Source organism: Harmonia axyridis, chromosome 1 (genome assembly GCF_914767665.1).
Source record: "Harmonia axyridis chromosome 1, icHarAxyr1.1, whole genome shotgun sequence".
Taxonomy (NCBI): Eukaryota; Metazoa; Arthropoda; class Insecta; order Coleoptera; family Coccinellidae; genus Harmonia; species Harmonia axyridis.
In genome coordinates, this window is record NC_059501.1 from 87,480,191 (window position 1) to 87,495,193 (window position 15,003).

Sequence of the window (15,003 nt, forward strand, 5' to 3'; positions counted from 1 at the left end):
GAAGAATTTGGCTCAAAAGCTATTTCCAGGTTCACTGATGAAGGATTTAACCTCAAGGTTTCTTAATATTATGTTGAATGGTTTGAATATTTGGTGGCTTATATATTCAGTTATCAGTAGACAAAGTTCATTACCAGATTATATTGCCACTTTGAGCAAACAAAATTACCTATATCCAAAAATAAAATAATTATATTGTTTTCTTTCGCAGATTTAAAATTTCAAAATTTTCAAAAGATATTCGACGGCTTTCTTCGAAGATTTCCTCATTGTTGCATCAATCACTTCTTCTTTTTAATTCTTAATTATTTTTATTCAACAAGTTCTTTCTGAAAATAGAATTTGGGGATTCTCAGGAATGAAAGATGTTTTCTCGTTATTTATATATATTTTACACATTTAGAAATTTTCTCATTTAATAATAATATCTCATTCTAAACAAAAGACAGGTTCTGATGGATTTTAACACTACTTTACATTATAAGGTACATCTTCTTGCTTACTTTACACGCACCACAATCATCAACAACTATTAGTTTATGTTATTATACAGGAATCACTAAAATTCAGTATGCAATCGCTGTTTACCTCAAAGAGGCAGCAAAGAAGGGAATGAAATCAACAATATCTGACATTGATCACAGGAGATCGCTCGCTCTCTTCGGGTAAACAGCCTGTACAGTACCACGTCCGAACACGGACGTGGTTTACAATTTTTTTCCGCAACCATTCGCTAACTTTTCAGAAATAAAATCAACATAAAGGTCGGTACACGCCAAGGAGCTACCTGAACGGAGAAAACCAACAGTGGACTTCATCCTACAACCCGAAGGTCACATGATGAGTCACCAGAATTAAAAATATAAATTTATGTACACTTCGCTATATCTACAAGTGGTCATCTCCATGGCGAGTACGATTTAAACATATTCTCGAAGAAAATCGATACATAATCTAAAAACGTCTATCTCCAATTTTGTTTACAATATTGCACCAAGAAGTTACAAAAATGGAAATCATTCGTAAACTGGAACTGTCACTACCGTTTCAACATATCCGTAACTCGTCCTTTTTTGTCGTGGTCTCCTTGCAGGGAAAATATAAAACTTTTTTTTTTGGGAAACTATACAAGTTAGTAACAACGCAATAGACAAAATGTAATAACATATCTAACACTGAATGCTCTTTCGAGAGTCCACTTTCATAATATATGTTTTTCAATTTGTTTATCGTTTACCTAGGTTAGTAACTGATCACTTGGGGTTCACTAGACTGCTGGCCATACCCTGGAAAAGAAAAAAACTTTAGTTGGTAATTTAATCAATTTTTTCAGGTGAGGTGAAAATTGTAATTATACGAGTTGTGAATATGAGTATTTACGAGTCAATGAAAAGGCGCTAAATATTACACATTGGTGGGTTCCATAATGATATCGTAATATAAAATCAATGAAAAATTAGTAGTTCTATGTCAACTGGAAAAAGTTGTTGAAAAAATCGCATTTTCTGAGAGACATGGTAGAATTTTCCAAATTTCAGCCTTAATGTATCTTGTATGCCTTTTATGCACTCAAATAATTATAATCGTGATGATAATACTACTCCAAAATTTAGAAACAAAGTCTAAAATACAGAGTTCCACGAAAAAATGCTTTGCAGAATAATATTAATTTGATTTTCAGATAAAAACTGATGGCAGTGTGGAATGGTAAATATATAGAATGCAAACACCGGTGACGATTCCCCATAATTCTAAGAATTTTACAAAATTATCGTGAAACAAATACTAAAAAATTGCGTGAAAGATGACCAAAGCAATGATACATAATGAGATTGAAATTGTGTGAATGACTGTAATGAACAAGAAAATAGAGTGAATGATTGCGAAATACCAAAAACCAGTGAATGACAATGGACTACCTAATATTTGCGTAAATGACAGTACAATACCAAGAAACTGTGTGACTGACATTGGGAGAATGACTGTGAAGTACAAAAAATAGCGTAAATGACTTAAGTATAAACAACATTCTGTAAATGACAGCGAAGTGATAAAAATTTCAGTGAATAACTGCTAACTACCAAAAACTCGCGTGAAACAAAGGCAAAATATACAACAATTTGCGTGACTGACGGTGAAATACCAAAAATTGTATGAATGACATTGGATTACCAAAAAATTGGCGTAAATGACTATGAAGTACCAAAAATTTGCGTGAATGACGGTATTGTGATGAAAATCTTTGTGAACGATTATGGAAAGCACAAAAAAAATTGAGTGAATACTTGTCGAGAACAAAAAAAAATGCACGAATGACGGTGAAATATCAAAAAATCTAATTGAATGCTGTTGAAGTAACACAAATTCGGGTGAATGACTATGAAGTACAAAAATATCCTAAATAACAGAACAGCAAAGTGAATCTTTGTAAACTACCAAATATTGGCCGGAATGACTGTGAGATACCAAAAATGACGGCGAAATGACATAACCTTTGTCAACGACGTCAAAGGACCAAAAATTGACGTAAATGACGTTGAAGTAGTCCAAATTGATATGAATGACAGTGAAATACCAAAAATTGTCGTGAATTATATTGAAATCATAAAAAATATTCTTTATTGAGTGATTTCAGTATCTTAGTAAGTTTAATACCACTGGCAAAGTTTGAACAAAAAAAATTTTATATAAACAAATGTTTCAAAGTGTTTTTTCTGTTTCGGTTGTTTTCCAGAAAAATCGTGCTTGGTTTTCACCTCCACCGTTCCTGTTTTTCGAATGATTGATGTATTTTTAATTAAAGCGAGTTCTGTTACGCAACCGCGGTCAACGAGAGCGAGAGAGAAGGACCGACCGTGGAAAAAAGAAGAAACGACCAGAGAGCAACATATTCCGCGGAGATCGTGACGTATAGCGAGGCTAATTACCGGTTCTGTGTTCACTTGTTCGTTTGTTCTGTTACGATGTGTTCGGACGTCAACGGCTAGATGAACGTTTTCCTTAATAAACATTGTAATATCGCTCTTGTCTTCTTGAGCTCTGGCCTCAGAGATTGAGAAACGTCGTAGTTAATAGATCGGGGTTGGTTTGTGTTGGCACTACTGTCAGAGACGATGCGGATGATGCTCTGTGGCCTTTCAGTGGCGAGGTTATTTTAATTTTGATATTTTTTTAATTCCGGATCAGTCCATGAAATTGGATGGTATTCAATGTTGAATTTATGCACGAAATTTGAAATCCAGGTCATAAAGCATACATATTTCCTCATTTTGTCTCAATTTTCGGATTACTCTAGCTGAATTGATTTCAAAAATGTATCACATGTACACAATTGGTACAGGGTAGACAAAAATATATAAGTTTTGTGTGTGCTCATAAAGTAACGCGTAACATTCTTCATCAGTTAAATTAATTAAATTTCAGTTTCTGAAGAGGGCAATTTATTTGAAGTGTTCAAATCATCTTCTTGATTTCATAGATACAATGTACTTTTTCATTGATATAAAGAAAATTGTAGTAAACATTGTATTGGTTTAATGGAAGTTGTTCATTGATATAATAAAATAAATTCATCGATATGATAGTGAATTTTCATTGTATTGATGTTTCTGTTCATCGTTTGAAAAATGATGAATGAATTGATCAATACCATGAACTGGATATTATTCATCAAAAATACTGCAGAACCAGTATAGAGAATTATCAAGAATAGGTCAATGAAACACAGCAAATGCATTATTTAGGTTTTCATGCGTTTTACACACCAAATCTTGATAAATTTTTCATGAGTTGGGTTTTTATGTTAGAAAACAATAATTTATAAACAATCTTGTTAAATTTACAATATTTTTTAAAAGATTCATTATCAATTGGACTGGACCCAATTCTGATATCCAAAACTCTCGTCACCCGATTCTAATCAAGGCGCCCCTAGGTCCTAAGGGTCCCCACACACGATGACCCCCCTTAATTAGGAACCCGACTCGTCGGTGACAGATCTGTCGGTTATAATTCATCGCCTGGATCAATTATCGCGAATTATTAGCGATGATTACATGGACGCGACGCGTCAGTAGTTTTCTCCTATTCCCACCGATACCTAATAAACCGTAATCACAAGTTTGTTTATGTCGGTTCACCGCTAATTGGTCTAACGATTTGACCGTTCGGATTTTCTATTAATTTCGACAAATTGACGACTATCGGTTTAATTGGAACGATCTATGGACTCTCGCTAATGCGAGAGATTCGCAAGAAACGCGTTCAGAATTCGCACTTTTGAATTTTTGTGGTATATGGATTTTCTGAAGTTTATAGTTTGAGGCTACGTGGCTTGGCGTTTTCATTGAAGGAATAGAGAATGGTTTGTATAGATTAAGAGCTAAAGAATCAATCTATTCATCTATATTCAGTCGACGCAAGATATTAAGTACCCCCGAAAATAATTCCTAAAAATTAATGATCATTATAACGGGTGTTTTTTTTTCGAGGTATATACCAGCTGTCAAGTGATTCATTCTCAGTTTGGTTTGGCAATTCATCATGAATAGACTCACGCCTGAACAACGCTTGCAAATAGTGCAATTTTATTTCGAAAATAATGGTTCTGTTTAGCGATGAAGCGCACTTCTGGTTGAATGGCTACGTCAACAAACAAAATTGCCGCATTTGGAGTGAAGCAAATCCTCAAGTGTATGTCGAAACACCGTTACATCCAGAAAAACTGACTGTTTGGTGCGCTTTATGGGCTGGTGGAATCATTGGTCCGTACTTCTTCAAAAACGATGATGGCCAGAACGTTACAGTCAATGGTGATCGGTATAGAGCCATGATTACTAACTTTTTCATTCCTGAATTGAACAACCATGATGTCCAGGAACTGTGGTTCCAACAAGACGGCGCAACATGTCACACAGCTCGTGCCACAATCGATTTATTGAAAGACACGTTTGGTGACCGCCTAATTTCCCGTTTTGGACCTGTGAATTGGCCTCCAAGATCTTGTGATTTAACACCGCTAGATTACTTTCTGTGGGGCTGTGTAAAGTCATTGGCCTATGCGGATAAGCCACAAACCCTTGACCTTTTGGAAGACAACATTCGCCGTGTTATTGCCGATATACGGCCACAAATGTTGGAAAAAGTCATCGAAAATTGGACTTCCAGATTGGACTACATCCGAGCCAGCCGTGGAGGTCATATGCCAGAAATCATATTTAAAATGTAATGCCACAAGATTATCTTGCGGATAAACAAAATTCATGTCAATCAAATAATCCATCGTTGTTTTATTGCAATTTAAAGTTCTATAGCTCTAAAAAAAAAACACCCTTCACAATGCATCAATGAAATTAAGTTGATGATATAATAAACAATTCTTTGTAAAATATATTTGTACTGAAATTTGAAATGTTTTTCACACCTAATATTTTTTTCCTAATTTTCAAATGTGGGTATTGAGGTGAATCAAGAAATAATGAATAAAAGCAGACTCAGAGCCTCCAGGTTTTCGGGTTCAAAGACTTCACCGTCCGTCCAAGAAAAAGTGAGACAGCATGAACCCAGGATGTTCTCGGCAATATCAATCTTCCTCGAAGTCGGATAGCAACGCCCGACCACTTTTTTTCTACGCGAAAATTGACAGCTTTATGCTAACTTTCCCGCTGCAAGTTTCTCCGATTCTTTGATCAGGTCCATTGTCTTGAGAGAGAGACCGACAAGAGATTGTTCTAGCCACGCAGGATATTTATTAGATATAAACATTTCGATTCATTGTCGGCGTTGTTTGGTTTTTTTTTTAAGAAAACTTAAAACATGGGTGTAGGTATGACACAAGCCACTGGATGTCGAAGAAAACAGAAACCCTTTAGAACACGTAATTTTTATAAAAGACGCAACTACAACATCAACATTTTTTTCAAGCTATCTCCATACCATTTTTTCACTTCAATTGTTTTTAATGCGACAAGTGCAGAAAGTGGGCTATTGTTGTACGTGGCTTGAAATGATACCGTCAGTTGATTGTTGATCTATGAATTAGAACAATTTAGGCATCCATATTTTCCAACAAAACACCTTATTGAAGTACTGCATCAAAAAACTAGACTATTAAAAATATTTACTGTATGTAGATTATTTATTAAGGAATTAAGTGAAAACTCCATGAAGATCGGTAATTTATAAGAAATATCTCGTATTCCGTTTCGAACTGAGCAACCAATTTTCCAGAATTGTTAAAGGTATAGTTGTATCGCAAAGATTTGGTGAAATTTCTATTACCAGATATAAGATATTTTTGAAAATATTCAGTCTGTCTTAATTTGAGGATTTCAAAATTACTCGTCAATAATATTTACTCAATTTTCACCACTATATCATTACGTTAAAAATAAAAGAGAAAAAAAATAATTTGATTATAATAATATAATAGTCGACAATTCAAAAAGACTGAAACACTCTCAATGCTGTAGTAAAACTAGTTTTTTCACTGAATATATCAATAAAAAAGATATGTAATTATTCAAAAGGACTGAGACCCATTCAGTTGAATAAGAAACAAGAATATTTTTCAAAAAATTACAAAAAAATCTCAACAAATTCTATTCCCAGATATAAAAAAAAAACATTAGGGTTTCAAAATGACTCATCACAATTTTTCATTTCATTCCACCACGATATCAGTACGTTAAAAATAGAAAAAAAATATCATTTGATCATAATATAATATTTAACAATTCAAAAAGATTGAAACCCACTCAATGCTGTAGAAGAACTAGTTTTTTCACTGAATTTATTAATAATTCACCTTTGTCCAAAATAAACGAAATAAAGAAAAACAATAAAAATATGTAATAATTCGAAAGAACTGGGACACATTCAGTTAAAAAGGAAACTTGAATGTTTTTCATTTAAATAGGACAATATTGTAACTACTCCATCCCATATATTTTGGTTGTTAAATATAGAAAGATAAAAAATTTGAATGAGAGAAATTGAAAAAAAAAATGGGAAAAATTGAGCTAAAGAAAATTAACAATTCGAAAGGACTGATACCCATTCGGTTCAATAAAAAAATAGTTTTCCACTAATTGAACTCAATTTTTTTCATTAAAAAATTAAAGAAAAGAAAAAATTAAAAAATAAGAAAATTAACGAACCGAAACAACTGAGATTCATTTGATTCAATAAAAAACTAGCTTTTCACTGAATTAACAGAATTTTTTTTTTCAAAAGGAAAATATTGAAAAAAAGAGAAAAGAATTAAGAAATAAGAAAAGTAACAATTCTCAAGGACTGAGACTCACTCACGTTAAAAGGCCTGGATTGTCCGTCGGATACCACGAGTACTGTGGGAGGTAGTTGTGGGGAGGTGGCGCGTGTGGATGGGGCGGCGCCGGATGGGGGTGGTGCGGGGGGTGGATGGGCTGCTGGGGCTTCACGTCCCCCCAGCCTGGCTTCACGTCGTGGCCCCAGCCCGCCGTCGAGCCGGGACTGGGCGCGCCGCCTCCCTGGTGGCCGGACATGTCCGAACCGGGGGTGGAACTGGGGGCGGGGGACGAGCCGTGCTGCATGTAGCCCGCCGTCGACGGGGAGCCGCTCGATGAGCCGCCACCTGCAACAAAACATAGAAAAAGATTAATATGGATTGGTCTCACTTTCATCAAGATATTGTAGATGTATTCATGTTTCAAATTTTATGTACGTCATTTGTTTTTATTTTTAATTAGTTGTGCTATATTAAATTAGTTGAAATTATTTTATTTCAAGTTTTAATTAGAGTGCTCATTTTTAGTTTTAATTAGTTCATTTTCAATTGTGTGTTGTGCTTTGTTAAATTAGTTTTAATTCATTTCTTCATTTTTAATTAAAGTGTTGTGCTATTTTGAATTAGTTTAAATTCATCACTTCCAAAAAAAAATTGACAAATTCAGTAACATTGGCACCACAAATTTTAAATCCTTTATTGTATCAGAAGGGGTTGTGGCGTTTCTTGCATAATTCTTACAGTTTCCTGTTTGATGCAACAGAAATGCACATTTATTAATCTATTTTTCCAGTAGGATTAAAGATCTATTGAATCACTAGTTGAATGGATCTGGTGGTACCTAACTTCTTTTAACAAGTCTAAAAGTCACTACAAATTGGTTTTCCAGATTGTTATACACAAAGGATCACAACCTGGATTTCTCAATGGTTAAAGTTTCCATGAATTGTTCTGAAAGTATGTTTCTCCTATAAATATTTTGACATTTACTTGAGGTCCACAAACAGAACCCCAAAAAATATAATATGTGGCCTAATAACTAGATGAAATTGGCAAGAACAACAAGCTCTATCTAGTCTGGGGTTGCTGATGGTCACTCTGGATTTGAAGGAAATGAACACACTTGCCAAAAAAGGGGCACAAACTCCTTACATTAGCCCAGAACCTTTCTGTGGTATAGCTAAATATACCAATAAGAAATAGTTTTAGGCGAATCAAAAAACCGAAGAAGAAAACACTTTTCCATGGGTGGATCAAGCCAAGAAGTTTGAAGCTATCCCAGATACTGGAGCTCGTTCGATCGCCCTCTTTGGAGGGCGGGCTGTAAACTACCATAAGGTTGTGGTACAATGAAACCCTTCTTTAATACAAAATGTGCCCCAATATCATAAAACATCTATCTAGACGCACAAAGATATCAGAGACAATGAACGAGCCGAAGAACTCGCAGAAAGTGCTTAACAGGTGAGATCGGCTTGGAAAAGGAACACCACAGGGCAGAAGTGTAGCGATTTCAGCTCAAAAATAACAAATGCCTAACAACTGAGCTTAGGACCGCTGACAGGACACTGAATCTTCGGTAACTCTCACAACTTGTAAGTTGGTCATGGAAACAGCTCAACACATACTGTGCAAATGTCCCCAAAGTGATGGCCTAAGAAGCACAATTCTAGATGAGCCTAGATGGCCTACTACGGACACATTTTTGAGGGGTGATCAGTAGAATCAATTATTGCTCCAGTTGATTATAATGGAACAAATAGTGGGAGACCAGAAAGGAGACAATACTCCTGGATGAAGAATATAAAAGAATGGACAGGAAAGAATATCCAAACGTTGGTTTGAAAGAAAGACGAATTTGTTATGGTTGTCGCCCATCTCCACTAGAAGGGGCATTGTAAGAAGAATTATAAAAAAAGAAAGGAGAAGAGTGAACTAAAGGCTTCAACGATAAAATTGTTCTACATAACTAGAAAATTGCAGCCTTGATTTTGTTGGTTTTGGACTGATCCACGACCTACAAACCTCTTAAGTTGTCCACTGTATGTAGATGTAGGAAAAACCAATTAGATCATGGCTTGAAAAAACCGGGAAATTTCCATTTGTTGAAAAAGTGAACTGCGCCACTTTCAAGATCAAAAAATTAAACCATTGCGTGGAGTTCCTTTGTCTTGTGGAGATTTTCCGAAGGTCAGTCATATTTTACCATTCTGCGATTTATAGAATTGTAGATTATGAGAAATCGCACGATTCTTATCCAATCTCAATGGCGTATACGAGGGTTGGTCGTTAATTGTCGAAATCGTCCGGTCCAACGTTTCAAACGTACTTGATTTGTTCGTGTACAAAAGTTCCCATAGATGACCTTGATTTCTGGAAGTTGTTGAAGTTTAGCAATGACATGAGAACCTGCCGAAAGAAGTATGTAACGAATAATTAATAATTATGCGAGATTGGCAGACCTGTTTTGTTCGTTTCGAAGGAATTTGTTGCAATTTACCGATTGAGTTATTTTGAGCATTTCCATTTTTATGGGATGTTTTTTCCTGTTACACCCGAACTTTCGAGCATTTGATACGCATGAATTCTCACGTTGTTCATTTCCAGAAATAAAATCCTCAACTCTAGGTTTTTCAGAATATCGTGAGGAGAAATGCAGAATTTGATAGGATCAGTATTCCTTGTAATTCTAAATGAGGTGGAAAAATTACTAACACCTGAACAATTCTATGAATCACCACCAGAATCTGTCGCATTTCCTTGTTTAAAAAAAACGCATGTAACTGAATCACAATATGTTAATCCTGATGAATGAGTGAAATAACTCATTGATTCAAACGCAAGAATTTTTTTCGAACAGGTAAGCTTAGAAAATGAGTAATTACACAACAATACCAGTAATTATTTATAGCGGTCTGTACAGCCTTGAAACACCTCTGTTGTCTTTTCATATTCCTTATTCAAAACGTTCCTCATATACACAATATTTTGGACCTTATACTGTCTGAATAGTAGAAATACGATAGGACTATATTTAGAGAAAAAAATACTCGCTTCTTGAATATTCATTCATTGAAAACTAGCAAATACAAGCGGCAACATCACCTTACATGATTTACATATAAGCAATTAATTTAATTAAGAATTTACGTTTCATTATGTCTAAAACTTCTGATACAATTTATGTGGAGATAGATGTGTCCCCTATGAATAACTGATATGAATTTTATGTATTACGTTCACATTGTTGGGTTATTGAAATTGCAGTTTGTTTTGTGCCTGAATGGTTTTGTTGTCAGCTGATCTTTTGTTTGTTTATTTTATTTCGGGACGATGATCAAGAAATTGATTTTTTTGTAACTACCATAAATAATGCAAATAATCTGGATTCAAGACTTCCTTATTTTTCACTTATTTGTGAAAAATAACATAGTAGTCGAAAAAAGAGGAAATGACCTTGATAGTGTACTAGATTTGTACCTATTCAAAACTTTTAATTGTATGAAACTTTTGTGATAGTTTCAATGTATAGGGACAAAAATATTGAAATATTAATTGAGATTTTCAATTTGTTAACCGTTTACTTAATTTGTACAGTTTTAGATAATTGGAATTTTTTTAGTTGGATACAGGGTGTAGTTATATGAATAGTTGCGAAAAAATTCATAGGCAATTCCTTGTCAAAAAATAGGTCATAAAGATTTTTTCTTCGAGCCCCACTCTGCTTAGTTGCAGCCCCCTAAAGATGGCGCTCGAAAAGTAATTTACAATTTGTGAAAAGTTTATAATTGTTTGTTTTTGTTGCAGTTATTTTGTATTTGTATCAGTTCTCAATGAAAATATCGTTTTTACATCCGCTTATTTGATAAATTTAAGTTCGAAAATAATTCCAGCCTACACAACCCAGGCGTATTATCTGTTGATTATATTTTTTTCTCAAAAACCACGAATTTTAACAAAAAATTACAAGAGATCTCATTTGTTAATTATTAATCATTCTATCTAAAATGATTTTCTTATTGTATAATATAAACAAAGACAAAGTTATTGGGGAGTGGCTTTTAATACCCCTTGATCGAATCATAGAGGAACACCACCGAATTTTTTTGAATGACTTTTCGGGTGCCATCTTTAGGGGGCTGTAATTAGACAGGGGGACCTCAAAAAAAAAAGTTTATATGAAAGAACCACCCTATTTTTTGACAAGGAATCACCCCCTAAATTTTTTCGCAAATATTCATATACATCTACTATATCATAAAAAAATATATTGTGCAGGTTCTGGCACAATGTTGCCATAATTTCAGTAATTATTCTAAATGTTGTTTGTACTCGAAGAGAATGGCTCAAACCTCTATCTAGCTTGCAGACTTATCCTGCCGGTATAGATTGTCAAATTGAATAATGGCAGCATTAAAAAGAAAAATGCTTTTCCTGCATTTCACAACACTGCCAAGCATTCACCAGACTTAGCCCAGTCGACCAATTTAACTTGATTTAGCATTTTGTCGTCTCTCAATGAGAGCGCACACATCACAGTCTCTTACCTTGCATCATTCCCTGGCCCTGAGGGCCCGGACTGGACGATGGCAGGTTGGCATTAGAGCCAAGTAGGCCCGCGTGCCCCCCCGGCGTTCCATTGTTGTTGGTACCCCCGGGTACCTGGGCCGCTTTCATCATTTTCTTGTATTTGCTCCGCCGGTTCTGGAACCATATTTTAACCTGTAACAACCGGAGAAGAACATTAGAGTGGACGTTAATGCATGTTGTCTAATTGTTATTTAACTAACGACTGTTAGGTTAGTGGGAGATGGTCGGAAACGTAAGCAGGAACCTGTAATCTACCCTTCAATACCGCGTACTGGAGCTGATGTATTGGTTTTCCGGTTTTGTACCGCAGTTCCTGGAGATGTTAATTTCATATACCTTTTTTTTTGTATTATTCTCTTTTGAATAACAAAAATTATCTTCATTTACATGTATAATAATAAGTCGATAATCTATGCAACTGTAATGCAAATGATTTGATTTTTAATTAATATAAGAAGATATTTTACTGAAACCTTGTGGGTTCAAACAGTTCATCGAAGAAATGCCAAGATGCAAGAAATATTTCAGGAGATATAATATATAGCAAGAATAATTATTAAAAGTGTAAAAATTTAACTTTCCAAAGAAAGATTTAGTATCTTTATATGCTTCTCTTCTTGCTGCAGAATATCCTCAATTGTTTAACCTGCAGATTCCCCCTTGCAAATATTGTGGCACGTGAACTTAGAATGCAGTAGTTTCACGACTTTAGGTATATACTATGCCGATAATTTTCTTGAGTTTCAAATAACGACTGTTGAAAAACCACAAGAATGTGGATAACTTTGATATCGAAACTCATTTGCGGTTAGCAATTTAATGCTAGATTTTTAATGGAAAATATAATACAAAGGTTATAACATCAATCGATACCGTTCTGAATTATGATAGACTATTGTATGCCAGTGTCTGGTCTTCATGAAGATTTTTTAGTGTAGAAAACAATCGAGATGTTTCGAAAAATATCATAATATCTGGAACTATTAAAGAATTGAAAGGAATATTTCAAATTCCATGAAAAACACGACATATTCAAGATAATTTTCTTTATTGTAATTTTCTATACCAATCTTTTCTCTATTTAAGGTTTCAGAAGTTCACATTTGTTATACTACTACCTCAACGAAAATTTCCCTTTTTTGCATTACTTTCTAAATATACCCTATACTATACGCCATTTTTAGTCGTCAGTTACCAGTCCTAAATTATTTCACTATAATATTCGATAGAGGATTCACAAATATTTCCATTAATATACCTACAATAGTCTTTGAGTAGAATGGCTTGAATGTAACAATATTATATGGGTATCTACAAACTTGGTTGTAAGAATACAGTACCCTATATACAGCCTAAAAATGTAGTTAAGATCCTCAAAAATCTAAAAAAAAAAAATCAATTTTCATTCAAATGCCTTTAGCAGTCTTTGGGTGAAATGGCTCTAACATGTCCAAGATATAAGGGTACCCATTTGGTTGTGAGGGTACTGTACCCTATACACACCTTAAAAATGTAGCTAGGATCATGAAAAATCAAATCGATTTAATTCTAGGCCACTTATTGATCAGCCTGAACAACCAACCATCGCCGACATATACAGGGTGTCGCCATGTAAATTTTAATGAACCCGTTGAGGAATGCGAGAGACGTTCTCTGCGAGAATCGGACTTGTCGTCGATGAGGAATGAATTATTTACGGTTGATTCGCAGCGTCTTTGGCTACGGTATAAGTACGTTATTAAAACAGTAGTTTAAATAATTCCCACATTACAGACGTCTTAGACCTGTACGCGCCGTAAAGGGAGCCGCCGATCTGATTATTTCGACCCGTTTTTGATCGGGTATCGCCGCGTTGCCAAGTCTCGCGATTCTTCGGTAGTTACAAGAAAAAATTGGATCTATTCGAATCCGTTTCACTTTTTTTGACCCAGAACTCTCATATACGATTTCATCTAATCAAGTCACGTGAAACAAAATCATTACGACTGTGAGCATTTGAGATCGCGTTGTCTCATCAACTGGTCGTATCGAATTTCTCGAAAGTTGTACGAGTCGACCTTTGTCGAAGATATCGATGTTCAGAAGCTTGGTTACTCTCTCTACCAAAAATTTTATCGTTGTATTTTATCGAAAAGGTTCACTGAGATGTAAAGATTCGATTCGTTTGCTACGAGTGGAATAGTCATTTGATTGTCCTATTTATTGACATCCTCATAGATTAGAGCTTGCCGAAAAGCCTATATGTCTGTCATTATATATTTTCACACATAAATATCTTGTTTTTGCTGAAAACCAGTCGATAAAAACTTCCCACGATATTTCCCCAAATCCCGAGAAAAAATCGTAGAATCGGCAACCTGCCGGGGATGCGAAATCCACGCGTAGAAGAGATTCCCAGGGAGCTCTAATTGAAGGAGAACATCTAATTGAATGCCATTTACAGGAACCGAGTTGACATGCATTAAACATAATAGATTCTATCATTATTATGCGTAATTGACATTATCTGGGAAACATTTCAGCTTTGCACATAATTCATAAATGCCGCCGCTCCGTCAAAGACAGGTGACGTCCACCTAGAGAGGCGGTAATGGTGGCAGATGTCCCTCCAGACGTCAATCGAATGAAGGTCGCGGATGTTCACACGGGCCGCAAGTTTTCTCCATCACTTCCAAGAAAACGCTTTAATCGCCGACTATTGCGAAAATTTCGAGCCAATCGACCTACCGGATCAATTGAACTACTACCGTATTGAATTGACCTACTGACACCTTTGACCTACTGGTAGTTCAAATAAACAACAGTATCAAAAGATCTAGTTTCGTCCGTTGATTCAAAGTTGCAGTCGGTAGATAGAAAAACAGATAACATCACACCTTGTGTAGTTAACATCAGTAATTCTGCGTTTTCGAGTTTATTACCTGATCAAAGGCAAATATAATTCGCGCGATGATTGATTCGAAATAAATTGCTCACTTCTGATGGCAGCACTCGCAGTCATTACAACAATAATTGTGAAATTAAGAGTGTGAAGCGTAACTGCTTCTCTAATCCGTTACTATATCTTCGTGAAGAGCGGATAGAGCGGCTTCAATAAGAGTTGTGCGCTAGGTAAACGTGCCAGCAGGAACCTGGAGGTTTCCCAACAG

The 15,003-nt window shown here is 35.2% G+C and overlaps 1 protein-coding gene across 2 annotated transcripts in view; it reads right to left on the reverse strand.

The window, feature by feature from the left end:
- Positions 1-368: 368 nt before the first annotated feature.
- Positions 369-15,003, reverse strand: part of LOC123688704 (homeotic protein distal-less-like) — an 88,400-nt gene continuing 73,765 nt past the window's right edge. The window contains exons 3-5 of one of the 2 annotated variants that reach the window (XM_045627335.1): positions 11,812-11,986; positions 7,309-7,612; positions 369-1,286 (exon numbers count right to left, since the gene is read on the reverse strand). In XM_045627335.1, coding sequence (XP_045483291.1) covers positions 1,268-1,286; positions 7,309-7,612; positions 11,812-11,986 — 498 coding nt within the window. In that variant the 3' untranslated portion in view covers positions 369-1,267. Of the gene's footprint in view, positions 1,287-7,304; positions 7,613-11,811; positions 11,987-15,003 lie in introns of both variants that reach the window. The other variant, XM_045627336.1, reaches the window with a different exon arrangement.